General features: G+C 43.1%; 1 protein-coding gene across 7 annotated transcripts in view; it reads left to right on the forward strand.

Moving 5' to 3' along the window:
* The window catches only part of KCNS3 (potassium voltage-gated channel modifier subfamily S member 3), a 47,835-nt gene that overhangs the window by 23,511 nt on the left and 2,394 nt on the right, over nt 1–21,930 (forward strand). For 4 of the 7 annotated variants that reach the window (XM_042245824.2, XM_042245821.1, XM_042245822.2 and 1 more), the window contains 2 exons: nt 372–472; nt 9,840–10,028. In XM_042245824.2, coding sequence (XP_042101758.1) covers nt 9,967–10,028 — 62 coding nt within the window. In that variant the 5' untranslated portion in view covers nt 372–472; nt 9,840–9,966. Of the gene's footprint in view, nt 1–371; nt 473–9,839; nt 10,029–17,371; nt 21,810–21,930 lie in introns of those variants that run through there. The other 3 variants (XM_060413828.1, XM_042245825.1, XM_042245827.2) reach the window with 2 other exon arrangements.

The following is a 21,930-nucleotide window of genomic DNA, read 5'->3' on the forward strand; positions in this document are numbered from 1 at the left end:
TGGGCGAGTCCATCCATTTTCTGCTCTCTACCTACTATAGACATTTTAGTCCCCACATATTACACGAATTCTTTCCTCTACTTGGAGAGCAGCCTTACTCTCAACAGTTCTCCTTTGCTTGTTCGTATCTGACCCAACTCTTAGGGCTCAGCTCTGATACACCTGGTCAGGCGGTGTCCCTGCTTCCCCGTTCCAGGGGACCCTTTGCTTTCTCTGAACCGCAGCACCTCCTCAGTATCTCCTCTTGTATTGCTATTCTGCCTTGGGTTTGCAGTTGTTTATTTACCTATTTACTCTCCTCCAGCATTGTCTAAGCTCCTTAAGCACAGAGGGCAAGAGCCATGTTGTGTTTTGTCTTCCGTTATTTCCAGGACAGGCCTGCCTTAAAGCAGACGGAATGAAAGGCAGAAGCTTGTAAGCCTACGCATGACGCCAGAGCACGTCGGCAGAGGGCTCTGTCTCACCCGGACCAGTAAGTTGACTTAGTGGCTGCTCGCCTGTCTCTCCCCCCTTCCCAAATACTGACCGGGGCTGCTTATGACCTTTTATTTTCCCAAGTAGAAATAACTGTTTTCTCCAGTGTTTTTGTAATACTTTAAAGAAATTCACAGAATGCTGAGAGATACAGAATAGAAGGCAAAAATCACCCCAAATTCCATCATTCAGAGAGAACGTGTTTAACATTTTGGGGCGTATTTGTATAGTTTTTTTTTTCCCCATTTCATAAAGGCACATATAGTTTATAAAGATCAGATCATGACACTGTTGTATTATAATTATTTTCTTCTCTTACTTACCATTTTGTGACTTACTTTTCTTGACTCTCTGGGCAGTGGAGTCCAGTGGATGAACAGGGCTTTAGAGCATTATTATTTGAATTTAAACCACCAAACATCACTTAGGAGCTACTGACTCTGGAGAGTTAGTTAACTTCTCTGTTTGCCAGTTGCTCCCTCTGTAAAATAACCCAGTGGAAATACTACTAGTCCAGGTGTTGTGAGGATTAAGTGGGTTCAGGTGTGAACACTTAAAGAGGAGCCTGACTTGGTATGCGGAGCTATTATGATCATGTAGCATTTTTAATGGCCACAGAGTATTCTTTGGCATGGCCCGCTCCTAATCTTATTTCACCATTCCCCTATCAATGGACTTTTAGGTTGCTTTTTCACTCTTATGAATAATTAATGATTCAGTGACATTGTTGTATCCACATGCTTGGACATGTGTCTGATTTATTTCCTCAGGATACATTCCAAAGGGTGAAACTGTGGGATTTTGTGATATACATTATTAGTGTCCTCCAGATTTCCTTTAATCAGTTGACACTGCTACTATCATTGCATGATAGATTCCACGCCCACCCCTTGCCGCCCCTCGCCCAAGCCCTGTACTCACAGAACTGTTTCCTTTCAGTTGATCATTTTATCACTGTGTTAGTGCAGATGTTGGAGGCATCAGTCGTGTCATTGCAAACGTGGGGACAGATAAGACTGACCTCAAAGTCTAAAGTCCCCAGGTGGGATGATTTTCCTGTTTCCTGGCTGCAGGCTGAACCCCTGCTTGTCAGCGGTGAAGCTGGGGGACTCCTGCAAAGCGGAGGGAGCCAGGGCATTCCTCCCCGGGGCCAGTGGAATGGTGGCAGTCGTGGAGGAGGACTAGGGTCAGTGGCAGTGTGGTTTTGCTTTTCTGTATGAGGTGCACAGCCTTCCACAGGACCTTCCTTACCTTCCTGTTTGTGGGTTGTGTTTGAAGATGACTCAGCAGCGGCCTGCTGCCTTTTACTGCTCCCCAGGGGAGGTCGTCTAGGAACATAACCCTGGGGGAGGGCAGTGGTGTTCAGTTACCACACTTGCAGCCCTTGGGATTTCTGGGGATGCTATTGCATTCCCTCATTCTGGGTGGCCAAGAGAAGTATAATTTGTATTAACCTTTCAAATATCATTTAGAGGCCTTGCTTTAGCAAGCACTTACTGGTTTTCTCTCTGAATACCAGAATTCCTATCAATTTATTTTTAATTCCTGAATATTTAGATCCTGGGAAGCCGTCATTTTCCTCTTGAGACAGAGCAAAAGGAAGGAAAAAAAAAAAACAACTTTGTTAATTTAAGGATTTTTCCTATTGACTTAAGGTATTGCTTTTTTAATGGCCTCTATATTTTATATTTTAGGCTTCCCTTGTGGCTCAGGTGGTAAAGAATCTACCTGCAATGTGGGAGACCTGGGTTTGATCCCTTGGTTGGAAAGATCCCCTGGTGAAGGGAAGGCTACCCACTCCAGTATTCTGGCCTGGAGAATTCCATGGACTGTATAGTCTGTGGGGTCACAAAGAGTCAGACATGACTGAGCGGCTTTCACTATCACTTTCATATTTTATTCATTTATTATTTTATTATTGGAGTATAATTGCTTTATAATGTTGTATTAGTTTCTGCTGTACGACAAAGTGAATCATCTATATATATATATATACATATATCCCTTCCCTCTTGAGCCTCCCTCTCACTTCCCCCATCCCACCCCTCCAGGTCATTAGAGCACCAGCTTCCTGTGCTACTCAGCAGCTTCGCACTAGCTGTTTTTACACATGGTAGGTATATATGTCAGCGCTAGTCTCCCAGTTTGTCCCATCCTCCCCTTCCCAGTCCACATGCTCATTCTCCACTGAAATTTGATAATTTGGAAAAAATAAGTCATTTGGAGATAGATATTCTTAGTAAACTACTTTCTGAATTGCCTAGACAGGGTTGTATTATTCTGATTGCTTTGGATTATAGGATTTAAATATGATGTTACTGGCACATTAAATTCTACTGTGGTGGCCTGATTGTGTTATTTTAGCTTTATTTAAGCAAAATCCTTGACCACAGTTCTTACTAATGAAGCAGGCTAGAGGTAGGGTCAGCGTTTACCTTTTCTTTGTACTTGAATCGCATCATGACTCTTAGATTTTATGGGAAATTGGTCTGTAGATGATAAATAGGGGCAAGACTACCAAACTGATATTTTGTGGCAGATCAAGAGTTTCCACAAGATTGGCAGATTTGATTAGGAGTGGGTATGGCCAGCAGGAGCACCCAGCCCACAGGAAGTAGGCCATATCGTTGAAACTGTATGAGTGTGTGGCCCTGGGTGTTATTCTAGCACGGAAAATATTAGCAAACAGAAGACTGACTCTGAGAAAATCACTAATCTTTACACTAGACTCAAGATTCAAGTTGTGTGACGCATGCTTTGACTTTCAACAAAAGGTTAACCTTGCTTTTATCTTTCCTCATTTGCAAAATTTTGCTTGTCTGGCACCAGAAATGCCAGCACTGAATTCTAAAAGAATATGTGTTTTGGGGAAATTTCCCCAGCCCCTGTCAGCAGATGAAGTATTAGTACAATCTGTCATTCTGACCTTTCTGAACTTCCAGCTCCCGTATAGGTGTCTGACGTGTTTTTCACGCTGCTTGTTGATTTTGCTCTGGGGGGGTGGGGGGCGGGGCGGGGGATTTGGCAGTATATGGAGACATTTTGATTGTCACACCCTGGGGGCAGTAAGGAGGTATACTGCTGGCATCTAGCAGGTAGCGTCCAGGCATGTCTGCATACTCAGTCGCTCAGTCATGCCTGACTCCTGTGACCCCATGGTCTGTAGCCCACCAGGCTCCTCTGTCCGTGGAATTTCCCAGGCAAGAATCCTGGAGTGGGTTGCCATTCGCTCCTCCAGGAAGGATCTTGCTCCTCTAGGGCATCTTCTTTACCCAGGGATCACACCTGTGTCTCCTGCATTGCCAGGTGGATTCTTTGTGACTGAGACACCTGGGAAGCCTTTCGGTAGAGGCCAGAGATGCTGCTAAATGTCCTGTAGTGCATAGGCCATCCCCCAGGAAAAAAAGAATTATCTGGCCTCAATGTCAGTGATGCTGAGGCTAAGAGTCCCTGCTATAGAAGTTTGCAAGGTCAGCATGTCTCCAGGGAAGTTGGCCGGTTGCTAGGGGCGGGTGCTCCAAGGTGTCATTTACCTGGTAACCTTATCACGGATGGGAGTCAGCTCTGTCTCAGACTTGCGACTTCAGAAACTCAGGTGTCCCAGAGCTGAGTAAATAAACTTCTGTTTGCTTTACTAAGTTCCACTCTTTAAATAGAAGTGGTGGACAGAGTGGACACTTGTGTCAGCTGCATAGCTTATTTGCTCTGTGTTGGCAAGGAAGCTGGGAACTGAAATCTCCAGCAGGTGCCTCAAGGAGCTGAGAGGCAGAACAAGGGGAGGTTTGGGAGTACGTAATGATACCTGAGACTCTGAGCTCTGGAGACTTAATCACTGTTGGAGATGCTGTGTCTTCAGGATAAAACTCTTCTCCTTTAGAAAGTGCTGGAATGGATCTTGGCAACCAATTTTGATCTTTGACACTTTCTTCCTCTGCTTCCATTGCTGATCCTCTGCCTTTCATTATCCATATTGATTCTTTTAATTAATTTACTTTTTAGTCTTGTTGGCCTGGGGGAGAGGAATTGGCTAAAAACAAAAATAAAAACAAAAACCTGTCCGGTGTCGTTGTATAACAGAGACAATTAATTTGAAGATTGATATTAGGATACTGTCCCTAGCTGCAGGCTTCTCAGTCTTGTGGGTGGCACTGAAGTGACAACATTTCAGAAGAATGTGAGCAGGGCAGTGACAGGTGCTCTCAGCATTCTCTGTACACTCAGAGGACACAGACCTCGGCGGCAGTGTTGCTTGGCGTGCTGCTTTAAGTTCTCAGGCGCTGGTTTTGAAGTTTAATTTTGGGAGAGCAACATTATTCCTGTGATTCTCTGGGAGAATGATGCAGGGCATCATTATCAGTCTTGTGTACTGTCTGCTCGTCCGTTTGATTCTCCTCGTTCTGTTACAAGATTGGATGTCAGGCCTCCGGGTGATGAAAGAGTCCGATCTGCCACTTAATCTTCACCTTTCCCCTCTCAGTACTGGAGGCGGTCATCGTATTCATTTTTGAAAGCTGTACTTAGCCCAGCAGGAAATATAGCCAGGCTGGACGAGAGCCCAAGGATGCCACCGAGGGTCTCCCTTTGTCCTGTAAAGAGAGGAATTCTGTGGAGGCTGGAGATACTTGAATGAGGTTGATGTGTTTTGCCAGGATCCTGCTGAATCACTCAACAAAGTCAGAAACCAGCATAAGTGCATAAGTGCAAAATCATGAATGCTCCAGTCTTTTTTTTTTTTGAACAGTTGCACACAGATAGGGATGATGGGAACACAGAAACAGAGCCAGTTGGTGGGATTGTTCAGCAGGAAGAGGGGAATATGTCAGGTGTACACATTTTTCTTCCCCTCAGACTTGCTGGTTTGGGCCACGTCTGCCATCTCTCCCAACCCTTCCTTATTTTCCCCCAAGGGCTAGAAGAGGATCTTGATTTTCTATACTCATTGAAATCAGGCAGACCTACCTGAGTTTGAATCCCATCTCTGGTACTCACAGATGTGGAGCTTTGGGCAAACAGTGTCTTTGAACCTCAGTGTCCCACAAGTAAAATGGGAAGGTTCCTGGTGTGTTGTAGGGACTCAGAAAATGCTAGTTATCATTTTACATGGAAAGGTCACACCCAGTGTATGAATGCTGTAAGCCGGGGGTGAACTGACATAAATTCACATCAGTTCAGTTCAGTCACTCAGTCTTGTGTGACTCTTTGTGACCCCATGGACTGCAGCACGCCAGGCCTCCCTGTCCATCACCCAACTCCCAGAGTTTACTCAAACTCATGTCCATTGAGTTGGTGATGCCATCCAACCATCTCTATCCTCTATCATCCCCTTCTTCTCCTGCCTTCAATCTTTCCCAGCATCAGGGTCTTTTCCAGTGAATCAGTTCTTCGCATCAGGTGGCCAAAGTATTGGAGCTTCAGCTTCAACATCAGTCCTTCCAATGAACATTCAGGACCGATTTCCTGGAGGATTGACTGGTTGGATCTCCTTGCAGTCCAAGGGACTCTTCTCCAACACCACAGTTCAAGAGCATCAATTCTTTGGCGCTCAGCTTTCTTCACAGTCCAGCTCTCATATCCATACATGACCACTGGAAAACAATAGCCTTGACTACACGGACCTTTGTTGGCAAAGTAATGTCTCTGCTTTTTAACATTTTGTCTAGGTTGGTCATAACTTTTCTTCCAAAGAGTAAGTATCTTTTAATTTCATGGCTGCAGTCACCATCTGCAGTGATTTTGGAGCCCCAAAAAATTAAGTCTGACACTGTTTCCACTGTTTCCCCATCTATTTGCCATGAAGTGATGGGACTGGATGCCATGATCTTAGTTTTCTGAATGTTGAGCTTTAAGCCAACCTTTTCACTCTCCTCTTTCACTTTCATCAAGAGGCTTTTTAGCTCCTCTTCACTTTCTGCCATAAGGGTGATGTCATCTGCATATCTGAGGTGATTGACATTTCTCCCAGCAATCTGGATTCCAGCCTGTGCTTCATCCAGCCCAGTGTTTCTCATGATGTACTCTGCATATAAGTTAAATAAGCAGGGTGACAATATACAGCCTTGATGTACTCCTTTTCCTATTTGGAACCAGTCTGTTGTTCCATGTCCAGTTCTAACTGTTGCTTCCTGACCTGCTTATAGGTTTCTCAAGAGGCAGGTCAGGTGGTCTGGTATTCCCATCTCTGTAAGAATTTTCTACAGTTTAATGTGATGCACATGGTCAAAGGCTTTGGCATAGTCAATAAAGCAGAAATAGATGTTTTTCTGGAACTCTCTTGCTTTTTCCATGATCCAGCGGATGTTGGCAATTTGATCTCTGATTCCTCTGCCTTTTCTAAAACCAGCTTAAACATCTGGAAGTTCATGGTTCATGTATTGTTGAAGCCTGGCTTGGAGAATTTTGAGCATTACTTTACTAGTGTGTGAGATGAGTGCAATTGTGTGGTCATTTGAGCATTCTTTGGCATTGCCTTTTTTTGGGATTGGAATGAAAACTGACCTTTTCCAGTCCTGTGGCCACTGCTGAGTTTTCCAAATTTGCTGGCATATTGAGTGCAGTCCTTTCACAGCATCATCTTTTAGGCTTTGAAACAGCTCCACTGGAATTCCATCACCTCCACTAGCTTTGTTCGTAGTGACTCTTCTTAAGGCCCACTTGACTTCACATTCCAAGATGTCTGGCTCTAAGAGAGTGATCACACCATCGTGATTTTCTGGGTCGTGAAGATCTTTTTTGTACAGTTCTTCTGTGTATTCTTGCCACCTCTTCTTAATATCTTCTGCTTCTGTTAGGTCCATACCATTTCTGTCCTTTATTGAGCCCATCGTTGCATGAAATGTTCCCTTGGTATCTCTAATTTTGTTGAAGAGATCTCTAGTCTTTCCCATTCTGTTCTTTTCCTCTATTTCTTTGCACTGATCACTGAGGAAGACTTTCTTATCTCTCCTTGATATTCTTTAGAACTCTATTCAAATGAGACTGAGACAGAACTGTGTTTGAGCGTCTCCTTTGGAGGTATGGGTCGGCAGTGCTCTGCCTCAGGGACAGGGCCTCTGGGTGTGGGTATGGCATAGGTCCTCTTGGAAGAGGTCACCATTAACCCCACTATAGAGATGCCCGAACTTACATAAATTCATATAGAGAAATATTGATTGAGTTTACGTGTTTTTGAAAAACCCAGTCTTTTGGACAGAAATCATGGTGAGGGGAAATGAGGCAAGGCACAAGAATTCTAATTTTCAGGGGAAGAAGAGAGAAAAAGGCAGCTTAGGATGTTGTTCATGCATCAGACATTAGTGCCCACTGGGCACCAGTTTCTGTAAAAATGATACATTTGGGTAAGGTCACAGTCTGTCCCTGGACCAGCCCCATCCTGAGAAGGTGATGAGCCAGTGTCCAGCAGTGCTGAGGTTTCTCAGAAGTGCTGAATAGCCTAAGGACTTTGTTGATTTTTTTTTTCTTCAGTAATTAATGTAGTCATATCAAAGCTGTTTGTAGTTAGTTAATTATCCAGATTAATCTTACCTTCCTTTAAAATGTGCTACTTTTGGAAAGGTGACTGGTAGGGAAAGGAAGCCTATATTTGTGTGCTGTACCCTTTAAAAAAGGCACGACATTTCTACATTTCCAGTGGAACACAAATATCTGAGGCTAACCCTTTGAGGTTCTGCTGAGAGGCCGTGGAAGATGAGGAGGAGGACGTTAAGGGGGAGGAGGGAGAGAATAAGGAAGAGGAGGAGGTGGAGATGGAGAGGGGGAGAGGAGAAGGGGGAGCAGAAGGATGAGGAGGAAGAGGAAGATGAGAAGGAGGAGGGGGAGAATGGTAAGGGGGAGGAGGGGGAGAATAAGGAGGAGGTGGAGGGGGGAGGGGGGAAAGGAGGGGAAGGGGGAGGACCATGAAGGGGAGGAGGAGGAGAATAAGGAGGAGGTGGAGGGGGTGAGGAGGGGGAGGGCAGAAGGAATGGAGGAGGAGGCTAGCTCCTGAATTTTATTTATCCGTGTTGAAATTTCTCTACCTCTTTGCCAAGGGTCCCAATCACAGAAGTTCAGTGTGGGTAGAGCTGCACTTTTCCTGTATCTTTCCTCATTGCCATCTCTGTTAGAGGTGGAAATTCACTGCAGGGTTGCTCTGGCCCTTGCTGGGACCGGCTTGTGGTTCCTGCTTTGCTTCCCGCCCCGTTGCCCCCTGGGTGTCGGTAGGACACCTCCGCGTGTTGGTTCTTTGGCTTCGGTCCTATGGGCTCCGAGATGGGGGCGAGGGTAGGGGCTGCATCTTGTTTGTAATCCCAGTGCCCGGATAATATCAGGCAGAGCTTCGCCTATAATGAAAGTTTGCAGTGACTGACGCAGCTGGAAGCATGTCTTTCACTTTTTCTGAAGCTCAGGATCAATCCTTTCTTCTTTCTCTTCCCCATTTCCCCTTTAAACTTAGCATTGATTGGAAAACATGAAAATCAATAGGTAGATGCTTAGATGCTACCATGGGAAAGCACCACCATGAGGCAAAGCTTACCTTGTTGGCAAGTAAAGGTTTTTTTGCTTTATTTATTCAGAGAGAAAAAATGAAAAATTTCCTCTTATTTTCTTATTAACTCTCCCTCATACATAACACACACACACACACACACACACACACACACACACACACACACACACACTTAACTAGAGAACTTTGATCTAGCCTGTGTAGTCATGTCTGATCTGTGAAAGACGACAGTGACTAATGAAGCAACATTGAATTTGGCCAGCCTTTGAAACCTATTGATTTCAAATTAGAGCAGCAGTATTCATTCTATTAGTGCAGTCACACTCAAAACTTGGTCTCTAATATGGATTAAAGGTATTCAATTAGAAGTTTATAAATATGTTGTTGTTCAGTTGCTAAGTCATGTCTGACTCTTTGTGACACCGTGAACTGCAGTTGGTGATGGTATGCAACATCTCATCCCCTGTTGCCCCCTCCTGCCCTCAATCTTTCCCAACATCAGGGTCTTTTTATAAGTATATCCTTGATGACTTAGCTAGGAAAATGATGCTCCTGGAAGAAACAGTGCGGGAGGTGAGTGACTAATGTCCTAATTCTAGGACCTCATGTTATGGATGTTTTGTTGGCTTTGGGGTCAGTGGAGATGCCCCAGGTGTCCACTGCAGTCAAGATCTGAGTCCTGGAGCCTGAAAGTGGTTGCGAATCACTTCGTGATGTCTCCATTAGCCACGTGACCAGGGGGAGTGATGGGTCCTGGGAGTCTGATTGGGCTCTACGATATGAGTCTAATTAGTAAAATGCCCAGAGCGTTGAGTCTGAGATAAAACTTCTTGGATGTGTTTTCTCCTTGGAGTTACAACATGACTGATACTTTCTTCTGCAGGTGAGAGTGATTTCCCAGCGATTGCTTCGGCCGGTACAACCAGAGAACAGGATTCTTTTCTTTTTGGCCGCTAAATGCCTCTGTACCCCACACTTTCCAGTGAGGGGAGAAGGCTGGAGCTTCTTGGATGATGATGGATGTTCCGCTGGGCAGGATGAGGGCAGAGTGTGTGACATCAACACCACAAGGGTAAGAGCTGCCTGTCTGGTGTTTTCTCTGATGCCAGCATTTACCAAAGGAAGGGGAGAAAAACCTAGTGACAGAAATGAGGGTTAAACATCCGGGAGACTCTTCTGTTTGTAAAAATCCATGGGGCAGTTGGGGTAGATGACTGAGGAAGGAAGGGAGAGGGCTGGCCTGGAAGGACTGGGTTGCTATGTGCTGGGAGACACAGCAGGTCAACTTTGGAAGATCCTGTTGTCCACGTGGCCCACTGTCTTCTGTGGTTGTAATTCAGACTTGAGGAAGTGACAGTCCTTACTGTGACAGGTTCCATTTGTGTCCATTTGAGTTAGCCTGGCCTGAAATGAGTGCTATGTGCTGAAGCTGAGAAGAATCTCGCTCTAGTCCCAGATTGAGGACTTATTGGCAGTGCTGGGCCTGGAGACACACTTTTGCTTGAGCTATATAGGTGGCTCAGATGGTAAAGAATCTGCCTCCAATTCAGGAGACCTGAGTTTGATTCCTGGGTTGAGAGGATCCACTGGAGAAAGAAATGGCAAACCCCTCCAGTCTTCTTGACTGGGAAATCCCATAGACAGAGGATCTTGGTGGGCTACAGTTTATAGGGTCCCAAAGAATTGGATACAACTGCACAACTGACACTTCCTATAGTGTTAGAAACTTTTTGGATCAATTCTGATTGAGATATTTCAAATAAAAATGAGGATTTCTGGGTTTTCCAGGAATGCTGTTAAGATACACCCAAACTGGCCTTCTGTTCTCAAAAAGGACTCATGCCGAGTAGTCTTTGCCTCTGAGATAAGCCTGGGTGGTTCACCACAGTCCCAACCAGCCCACTTCATTTGTGTAACTTACTTGTTTGGTTGTTTGGTCACTGGAGACATGTGACATTTCACCATGCCTGATCTATAGCATTCTGCTAGCTCTTTCACAAAAACAGTTTTTGTTTTTTTTTTAAGAACAGTTTACAGAAAAATTGTGCAGAAATTGCTGAGTTCCCATGTACACCTTCCCCTTATCCACACAGTTCATGCTACTTTTCACATCTTGCCTTGGTGCAGTGTTTATTACTGACATATTATTATTGACTGAAGTCCGCAGTGCATATTAGGGTTCACTCTTGGTGTGGAACTTTCTATGGGTTTTGACAAACATATAGTGGCGTGTATGGACCATCACAGCATCATATAGGATAGTTTCACTGCCCCCGAATGCTCTGTGCTCCATCTGGTCACAGTGGGAGTGTTTATTGATTCTTCCAGATCAAAATGAGTATCTTTCACTAGACCATGGGCAGCACTTAGCATGAGGGACTGGGGCTGTGGTGATGACAAGACATAGTCCCCTCCATGGAAAAGCTTGGAGTCTGGTGACAGTAATGGTCAGAGTTGTGGAGGATAAAGAGAACTATAAAGGCAATAAAGAGAAGGATAAAGAGGATAAAGATAACTATAAGGATATAAAGATAACTAAGGATAAAGAGAACTATAAAGGCACTGTAATCCCTTGCCGGGGCGGGGGTGGGGGGATGGGGTTGTTTAGTGCAGATAAAAATGCACCTGAAAGGCTATGGGAGAAGGTGAACAGAGCTGGGAAGTAAGGGCAGGGGGAATGACTCATGTGGTGCAGATCATTCAGTGCTCCAGCACTCCACCTCTGGACCTCATTGCGTCACCCTGACAGCAGTCTTCAGGGTCTTCTCCAGTGAGTTGGCTCTTCACATCAGGTGGCCAGCTGTCTGCCTGAGGGTTCCTCTATGTAATGTGACTCAGTTGGAGATGTGATGAGGTAGCTACTGGAGAGTTAAGTCTCCCCTCTTGTGGCAAAGTCCACGTTTTTCCAATTTCTAGTTGAATATCTTTCACCTCTGGTTCTTTGCTTTTTACAAATAGGACAGATTTCTGGCGTTTGGGTTCACTGAATTAGCCTTCTAAAGCAGCTCTCCTGATTAGAGATGAGCTGGGTGAGTTACAGGGATCCCTGGAGTTTGCCGAGGGAGTCAGCCATTCTAAATGGAATCCGGAGGAAATGAGCACCTCTCTAGTATGACTGTCCAGATGGAGGTGGCAAGAGAGGGAGAGGAGTAAGTAGGGGCAGGAACAAGGAGATAGGGGGACTCATCTTTTTTTTTTTTTTTTTTTAGTTCTACCTATTTATTGCTACCAACCCATCTCCCTCCATCCCCCTCATGAATGTGTGTTCTGTCTTGTGACCCCATGGACTACAGCCCTACCAGGCTCTTCTGTCCATGGAATTTTCCAGACAAGGATACTGGATTGGGTTGCCATTTCCTTCTCCAGGGGACTCTTATCTTAATCTCTTATTTTTGAAATAAGGCTTTACATGTGTCTTATGCTTTGTGTTTTCAGAAGACTTTTGTGTTTGTTATATCATCAAAGTGTGTACATCATCTTTTATTGAGCAAGAACCTCCCATCCAAGGTCACAGAGCTGGGAAGTGGCACTTCAGGCACAAGTTTTCAGAGTCTTAGCCTTGTCTTCTTTTCTTTAGGTGCTTCTGATAGTTCAGCATGGATAAGGGGACCTGGTGGGTTCATTTCTTTCAGTGCAACATTTAAAAGTTGTGTTTGGGTTATGAATCTTCTGGATTAGGGTGACTGGGGACCTGTGCCACTGGTGTGTTGTCAGCTGCACATAATGCTGTTGGAACATGGATGTGGAAGAGACCAGGAGAGAGTTTCCTTTCTCTGCTTGGGCAGTGGGATTCACTTTGCATCCAGGCTTCCTCATGGGCTGGGAAGGGCCATTTGGAAGGTTACTGGGGGGATTGGCTCCACTTAGAAGCCTCAGGATACCCAGGAAATGCTGATCCCTGCAAAGACTTAAATCTAGACAGGTCTTTGAGGCTTTGTATGGCCTGCACACTGGCTCTGGGCATGTCCTCCTCGATGTCTCATAAAGAGCTATTTCTTTTTCAGGATTGTGCTGTAAAAAGACATCTGATCCGCAAAGATCTGAATCAAGGACCACTAGCATCTCCATTTCCAAATCCACAGTCAAGGTGGACCATGCAATGCCACCGACATTTCATTATACTTTCTGCTTCTCTGTGACCCAGCGCTGACTTTTGATTTTCTTTTCCTTACATGCTACCCACCCCAGTGCATGGGGCACTTGCTCTGGGAGAAGGTCATCACCAGGGAAGGTTCCTGGTGAGAGGATGCTCAATATGTGGATGTGGATGGAATTTAGATTTTCACTTCTATTTACATTTGTTTCATTTTATTTGGAATATTCTCACACAGCATGGCTGGAAATAGAATTTAGCATGATGGTAAAGAATCCGCCCGCAGTGCAGGAGACCAGGGTTCGATCCCTGGGTTGGGAAGATCCCCTGGAGGAGGGCATGGCAACCCACTCCAGTATTCTTGCCTGGAGAATTCCCTTGGAGCCCGGTGGGCTAGAGTCCATGAGGTCACACACAGTTGGACACGACTGAAGCACAGCACATCACCCTTTTAAAAAACATATATGATTTTTCTTTGAAAGTTAATAGAATGAAATACAGCTTTTCCAGATGATTATTCCTTAAAGACTGCAGTATTAATGCAGAAAAATGCCCCCCACTTCTCCTTCGATGATAGGACTAATGTAGATTTTGGACAAGTGGGAAGGACAAAAGAATCTAGGTTTTATTTGTTTGTTTGTTTGTTTACTTTTATGGAATTGATTTTAAAGAGTGGTTCTGCCCAATAAAGCAAGTAGAAGTGGCTTGTATTTGTTATGCCTTTCTTACTTTTTTGAGCAAATCAAGTGCGTTATCAAAGCCACCCATGCACATGTGTGCATGGATATGTGTCGACCTTTAAAAGACACAGTTTTGAGAGCATTTATAGAGTGATTTTGAGAGCATAAAGCAAAGAGAGTGGTAAGAGGTTAATGGCTTTGGAAAGGCTTTATGGATGCCACTTGGAGAGAAGTAGATCAATGTGGAGTTTAGTTTAAACTGTCAGAGAATATCTTGGATTTTTGACATCTTTTTTCTTTCTTTTCAATCTGACAAACACCAGGAGACACAAGGTGGCCAAATACAGTATATGGTGTCCTCACCATTTGTGATTTGTGTTGATAGTAGGCAGGAGGATTGATGCAATGAAGTGAAGCTCTTGAGGAAGAGAATGAAAATAGCACTTGAGTTTTCTACCCTGTGGCCAGATGCCTTTGGTACACATGGATGTGCCTGATCAGAGACTGCATGTATCCTTGACATGCTAGTACCAAATCCCCTACCAGAGTATAGAGCATTCTTTATTGAGGCTGACTAATAAAATATATAAAATTGAAGACCAGCCAGTTAAAGACCTTCCTCCTTCCAGTTAAAAAAGTTAAATGTTTGAAGCATAGTGGAAAAAGTTTGCCCTATAAATCTGTATAATGTTGGCTGAAGCCTGAGCCTGAGGTTTCTCTATTTGTGACACAGGTATAGGATCTACCGCTAGGACTGCGGGAGAATTAAATGAAGTCATTCATTCAAGGATAATTACTCATTGCTTACACTGAGGTACTACATGAGTTGCTGGGAGTTAAAGGGTGCACAATAATGTATATGAAAACATGTATCACAGTGCATAGCCACACAAGGTGCTTAATAGACTTTTCTTAAAACATTTTTTGATGGAGAATTGTATATGTACAAAAAAAGAGAGAATATGTCATTAAATTCCTCTGTACCTGTCACTCAGCTAAAATAATTGTCATAATTATTAATTCATAGCCATCTTGTGGAGAAGGCAATGGCACCCCACTCCAGTACTCTTGCCTGGAAAATCCCATGGACGGAGGAGCCTGGTGGGCTGCAGTCCAAGGGGTCGCTAAGAGTCGGGCACAACTGAGCGACTTCATTTTCACTTTTCATTTTCATACTTTGGAGAAGGAAATGGCAACCCACTCCAGTATTCTTGGCCTGGAGAATCCCAGGGTCAGGGAGCCTGATGGGCTGCCGTCTATGGGGTCGCACAGAGTTGGACACGACTGAAGTGACTTAGCAGCAGCAGTGGCAGCCATCTTGTATGATCAGTGACTCCTTCCTGTCCTCCCAGCCCCACACCAATGAATTATTTTGAAGTAAATTCTCAATGCAGTAAAATTTTAGCATATATTTCCAAAAGATAAAGGTTTTTTTAGAGTGTAATTGCAATACCATTAGCACATTCAAAAATTGAACAATTATAATTTTACATTGTCAAGTATTTAGTTTAGTGTTCAGATACTCCCGATTTTCATATATATATTTGAAAGCATTTGGCTAGCTCGAATCAGTATCCACACAAAGCCACACACTGAATCTATTTGATGTGTCATTTATTTGATCCGTCATTTGTCCTGTATAATTCCCCACAGTCTGCTTTTTGCTGATCGCATCCCTATAGTATCTTTGAACATGTTCCTCTGAAATATCCTGTTTGATTTTAAGTGTTAGACCTAGAGCTAGATCAAATTTATGTCTTATTTTATTTTTTGGCTGGGATAGTTCAGAATTGTGTACGTGTTTCCATCAGGAGGCACATTCTGTCTTGTCTCTTTTTGTTACACTGGCTTGAACAGTGAGTTCAGGTATTTTTCCTCTGAGCTAACCATTGTGGAGTTCCCTATTCATTTTTTAACTGGGTTTTAGCAGCCGTTTATGAGCACGCTCAGATCTGTTATTTCATTATAGTTGCACAATGGTGAGATTTTAATTCTATCATTCCTTTACTGTTTCCAAATGGGTCACACCATTTTCCACTACTACTCATTATGCTTGAAGGTTCTAATTTCTCTGCATCGTCACAAACACTTAACTGTGTTATAACATAAGACTTGTATTATTATTACTTTTTGATTATATCCATCCTAGCTGTGTGAAATGGTATCGCGTTGTGACTCTGACTTGTGTTTCCTAGTGACCAATGACGTTGAGCATCTTTTCATGTGTTTTTTCGGCCATTTATGTATCTTTGGAGAAATGTCTATAAAATCCTTTGCCCATTTGTCTTTTTACTGTTGTAAGAGTTTTTTATTTTTTAAATCTGTTTGGATTCTAGACTCCTATTAGATCTATCAAGTCAAGTCAAGTGTTAGTCACTCAGTTGTGTCTGACTCTTTGCAACCTCATGGACCACGGGGTTCCTCTGTCCATGGAATTCTCCAGGCTAAAAATTCTGGAGTGGGTTGCCATTCCCTTCTCCAGGGGATCTTCCTGACCCAGGGGTTGAACTTGTGTCTCCTGCATTGGAGGCAGATTCTTTACCATCTGAGTGAATCCCAGGGAAGCCCAACAACTTGCAAATATTTTCTCCTAATTTTGGGGCAGTTTTGCTCAATATTTCCAAATTGCCCTTCATAAGAGTTTCCCTTCATTTTGTTTCCCCAATTGCAGTGTGCAAAAGTACCTGCTTCCCCACATACTTAGTAAGAGTATGTAGCTCAGTTTCTGTATTTTTTTCCCACTTTGGTATTAGATATGATTTGTTGTTGTTTAGTTGCTAAGTCATGTCCAACTCTTTGTGACCCCGTGGTCTGAGCCCTCCAGGCTCCTCTCTCCATGGGGTTTCCCAGGCAAGAATACTGGAGTGGGTTGACATTTCATTCTTCAGGGGATCTTTCCGACCCAGGGATCGAACTCACGTCTCCTGCTTGGCAGGTGAATTCTTTACCATTGAACCACCTGGGAAGCCCATTAGATATAATACTACTCCGTAATTTTAATGTGCATTTATCTTACTACGAGCAAGGTAGAACATTGTTTTCCTGTTTTAAGACCCATTGACATTTTTTTTTTTTTTGTAAACTGTCTATTCATATCTGGCCCATTTTTCTATATTGTTTTTCTCTTTTTCTTCTCAGTCTAAAGCCTTTTATATGCTAGGTGTATTAACCACTTGTTTGTGATATAAGTGGCAAATATTTTTTTAACATTGCTTATGGCATGGTTTTCCATACCAAAATTTTACTTCTATATAATCAAAAGTTTTTTTGTGTGTTTTTAGTCAAAATTAAAGAGATTTGTCTCACTTATAGAGAAATTGACCCAAATCTTTAGTTAGTATTTGTATAACTCTCTCTAAATATGGTTCACACTATATGTATATTATATACATTCCTTTATATGTACATTTACGTATAGCTTCATGTATAAAATATATGTAAGATAATTATATATAAAGTATACTGTCGGTATATATTGAATATATATATAAATATACCTTCGACGCACTGTATTTTCTGAATGGGAATGAACGATGCTGTTAAATGCTGGCCTGAATATAGCAGTCTTGTAAATAACGATGTTCATTATCTGCTTTTCTTACTTACTCCTTCGAGTGGGTGAACCAGCACACTGCAGAGCAGGGGGTCCGACATAGGGAGCCCTGGCTTGAGTTTTGCTCCAACCCTTAATAGGTGTGTGATGCCCATCTCTTCTAATCCTGCTTCCTCACCTGCAAAATCTCAAGGTATAGTGAGGAGCAGGGACTAGCTTCATGTAAGGGAACCTTGCTACAGTTTATAAAGGTGAGGTCTTCTTCTTCCCTGCTCTCCATAGGGTGCTGTGGGCCAGACGCAGCCAAGGAAATCAACAGTGTACTCTGGCAGCCATAATGTGGAGAATCTCATCCTGTCCTCTGAGCTGAAGCCTTTGATCTGATATAGAGATGCTTTCTTTTTTCTCTCCTCTAAAAGTCCCATAATGAGAGATCCCTGGTTTTATGCTGTGTGTTGCTATTGTGATTAGGCTTTGTGGAATGAGGGCTTTCCTGGTGGCTCAGGTGGTAAAGAATCTGCCTGCCAAGCAGGAGACCCAGGTTTGATCCCTGGGTTGGGAAGATTCCCCTGGAGGAGGGAATGGCAACCCACTCCAGTATTCTTGCCTAGAGAATTCCATGGACAGAGGAGCCTGGTGGGCTATAGTCCATAGGGTCAAAAAGAGCTGGACGTGACTGAGTGACTAACACTTTTTGTGGAATGCGTGGACCTCAGAACAGGCTCCTTTTTACTGGCATAGAGTGAATACAAAGTAAGGAGGCCAGAACAGGAAGATGGCTATTATGGTTGATAACAACGTTCTTTGGAAAAGTGATTTTGGAGCAGTTGGGAAATGGATGGCACACTTTCTGATTATGAGACTGACTTCAGCAGGCTGTATCATGAAGGGAGACAGTGGCTTTCAACCACTGTGGGTTTCTGGGAAAACTAAGGAGATAAAAAATAATCCACCAGAAGAAAATGTCCATGAAAGCCTTAATGCTAGCTTAGCTAAAACTCATTCCTTGGAACATTTTACTCTTGTACTTGCCACGAACATAAGCCTGCTTTCAGAGATCTGAGGTTCCATAAATATTTGGACCACGCCATGAGCTCTTGATTTAGGCCCTTCAAAGAAGATCTCTAACTAAAAATAGAAAGCTGAGGCAGGAAAAAAATCATGTCTTTTGGAGAGGTCAGCACATCTGTGAAGTGTTTTGCTATGCCAGGCCGTGGTCTCTGGTTTCACGGGAACATTGTCAGTGCTGGTGCGTCCAGAGCAAATGGAGCAAATAGCCTTGTATTCTCTCTCACAGTGAGCTTCCTCCTAGGGTGGACGGCAGAGGGCTGTGTTTTCAGGCTGTGTTCTCTCGAGTGTCCTTTTCAGAGGTGGACTCTCTTGTCTCGCTGACAGCTTTGTCTCTTTGTAAACATAAGGACAAGAAATTCCTACCTGACCTTTATGTTTCCTCTAATGATGTTGTCCGGTTGTGCAGAGTAGAAAACACATCTTCCTTTGACTTTCTTCTTCCTTATCTTTTCCTTCCAATCAATGACCAAGTCCTCTTGATTCCACTTTATTTGTTGTTCAGTCATTAAGTCATGTTTGACTCTTTGCAACCCCATGAACTTCAGCATGCCAGCCTTCCCTGTCCTTTGCTATCTCCCAGAGCTTGCTCAAACTCATATCCATTAAGTCAGTGATGCCATCCAACCATGTCATCCTCTGTCACCCCCTTCTCCTCCTGCCTTCAATCTTTCCCATCATCAAGGTCTTTTCCAATGAGTCAGCCCTTCACATCAGATGGCCAAAGTATTGGAGCTTCAGCTTCAGCATCAGTCCTTCCAATGAATATTCAGATTTGATTTCCTTTAGGATTGACTGGTTTGATCTCCTTGTTGTCCAAGGGACTCTTAAATCTTCTCCAGCACCACAGTTCAAGAGCATCAATTCTTTGGCAATCAACTTTCTTTATGGTCCAACTTTCACATCCATACATGACTACTGGAAAAACCATAGCTTTGACTATGTGGCCCTTTGTTGGCAAAGTGATATCTCTGCTTCTTAATATCCTGTCTAGGTTTATCATAGCTTTTCTTGAAAAAAGCAAGTGTCTTTTAATTTTGTGGCTATGGTCACGGTCTGTGGTGATTTTGGAGCCCAGAAAAATAAAATCTGTCACTGTTTCCACTTTTTACCCTTCTATTTGGCATGAAGTGATGGGACTGAATGCTATGATCTTAGTTTTTCGAATGTTGAGTTTTAAGCCAGCTTTTTCACTCTCCTCTTTAATCTTCATCAAGAGGCTCTTTACTTCTTCTTCACTTTCTGCCATTAAAGTGATATCATCTGCATGTCTGAGGTTATTGATATTTCTGGGCAGTCTTGATTCCAGTTTGTGAGTCATCCAGCCTAGCATTTCGTATGATGTACTCTGCATATAAGTTAAATCAGCAGAGTGACAATATACAGCATTGATATGCTCTTTTCCCAATTTTGAACTAGTCCATTGTTCCTTGTCCAGTTCTAACTGTTCCTTCTTGTCGTGCATACAGGTTTCGCAGGAGGGCAGGTAAGGTTATCTGGTATTCCTATCTCTTTAAGAATTTTCCACAGTTTGTTGTGATCCAGACGGTCAAAGGCTTTAACATAGTAAATGAAGCAGAAGTAGATGTTTTTTGGGATTCCCTTGCTTTTTCTATGATATAGTGGATGTTGGCAATTTAATCTCTGATTCCTCTTGCCTTTTCTAAATCCAGTTTGAACATCTGGAAGTTCTGTGTTCACATACTGCTGAAGCCTAGGTTGGAGAATTTTGAGCATTACCTTGCTAGCATGTGAAATGAGTGCAGTTTCATGGTAATTTGAACATTCTTTGGCATTGCCTTTCTTTGGGATTGGAATGAAAACTGGCCTTTTTCCAGTTCTGTGGCCACTGCTGAGTTTTCCAAATTTGCTGGCATATTGAGTGGTACCCTTTCACAGCTATAAAATTCTTGAATTTGTCACCTCCTCTTTATACACATCATTGCTGTATGAGTTTGCGTCCTCTCACCTGTTCTGTTGTAACCCTACCCCCTTGGCGCCAGTCATTCCTGCCAACAGTCTTCTATCCTGCTGTCAGTGGGGTCTTTCTAAGTTATAGTCACAAATACAGCCATGTCCACTTATTGATTAAGGTGATTTAGCAGTCTCATCTTCAGGATCAAGTCCAGACTCTTTATTTTATTTTTTTAAATATATTTTTTTGATGTGGACCATTTTTCAAGTCTTAAGTGAATTTTGTTACAGCATTGCTTCTCTTTTATGTTTTGTTTTTTTCTTGGCACAAGGCATATGGGATCTTAGCTCCTCAACCAGGGATCCAGCCTGCACAGCCTGCAGGCAAAGTCTTAGCCACTGGACCAGCAGGGAGGTCCCATGTCTAGACTCTTTAGATTGATTCACAATTGTCTTTGCAGTCTGACTTGTCCCCATCTTTTGATGCCCAATGTTGGGAATGTCCTTTGCCCTCATTGCTCAGCTCTGCTTAAACCTTTAACATTTACTTAAATAGAACTTCTGCTGTGAAGCTTCTCCAGACAGAGGTCATTGGTGGTTCCCCAGTAACCCCAAAGATGCTTGACTCACTTTGGTCATAATACTACTACCTATATTGGGTTATTGGATTATAATAAGGAAAAAAACCAGAAAGAGGTGGGAGGGATATGTGTGCAGTGGATATAGCGTGGGCTTTGGAGTTCATTAACCTGGGTTTAAATCATGGCTTTGCCATTTGCTTATCTTGTGATCTTGGACTTCTCTGAGTGTTTACTTTCCTATACGTCTACTGTGTAGTATTGAAAGGATGAAATCACATGATATATGCAAAAATTTATTAGTACTTGGTTGGAACGCAGTACATGACAATCTCCTACCTTTCTTTTATTTGCATCATCAGCTCTGAGGAATCAGCATTGTATTGGATGATGGTCAAAACCTATTATTTTCTCTCTGAGAAACAGTTTTGGTACATTTTAGTTAGAGTCAAGACTGAAATAGCCTGTATATGCTGGGCCAATATAGACTTGAGTATCAAAGATTGGGAGTGTGTAGGAGACTGTTTGTGAAGGGAGGAAGGAGAAGAGCATAATTGTGTCAGGAAACTGATACTGCAATTAACATAAAAAGGTTTCCCTAAGTCACTTTGTTCCCTTGTGGTTGCACCTGAAACCCCATCCCATGAAGTGTAACTGTATCTTTAAGATACTAATGGGACAAGGAGGTAATTATATCCTCTTGATTGTCCATATCCAAATGTGAGGAATAGAGCTTTCTCTAAAAGGAGTGAAACCTACATCTTTTGTAAGAGCTGATCTGAGCCCCAGTGATGTGTGGCTTGTGTTTGAGGTGGAGAGCAGAGAGCTGGTTCTGAGTGTGCTTGACCAAACCATAGGGAACAGGAGAGATGAGCTGCAAGCCAGGCAGCAAATAGCCTGCCACGTCTGAACTGAGCATTTCCAAATGAAGAAGCCTCATGGTCGAGGCTGGAGATGCTTGTATTGAGTAAGTGATCTCAAATGCATTGCTTTTGGGGTATGGCATGTTATTATGAATGCTTCAAAAACAGAGAAATAGGAACTGGAAATTCATAAAAATTATATGGCAGTCTTTTCCAGAAAATGGA

The sequence above is a fragment of the Ovis aries genome, chromosome 3 (genome assembly GCF_016772045.2).
Source record: "Ovis aries strain OAR_USU_Benz2616 breed Rambouillet chromosome 3, ARS-UI_Ramb_v3.0, whole genome shotgun sequence".
Taxonomy (NCBI): Eukaryota; Metazoa; Chordata; class Mammalia; order Artiodactyla; family Bovidae; genus Ovis; species Ovis aries.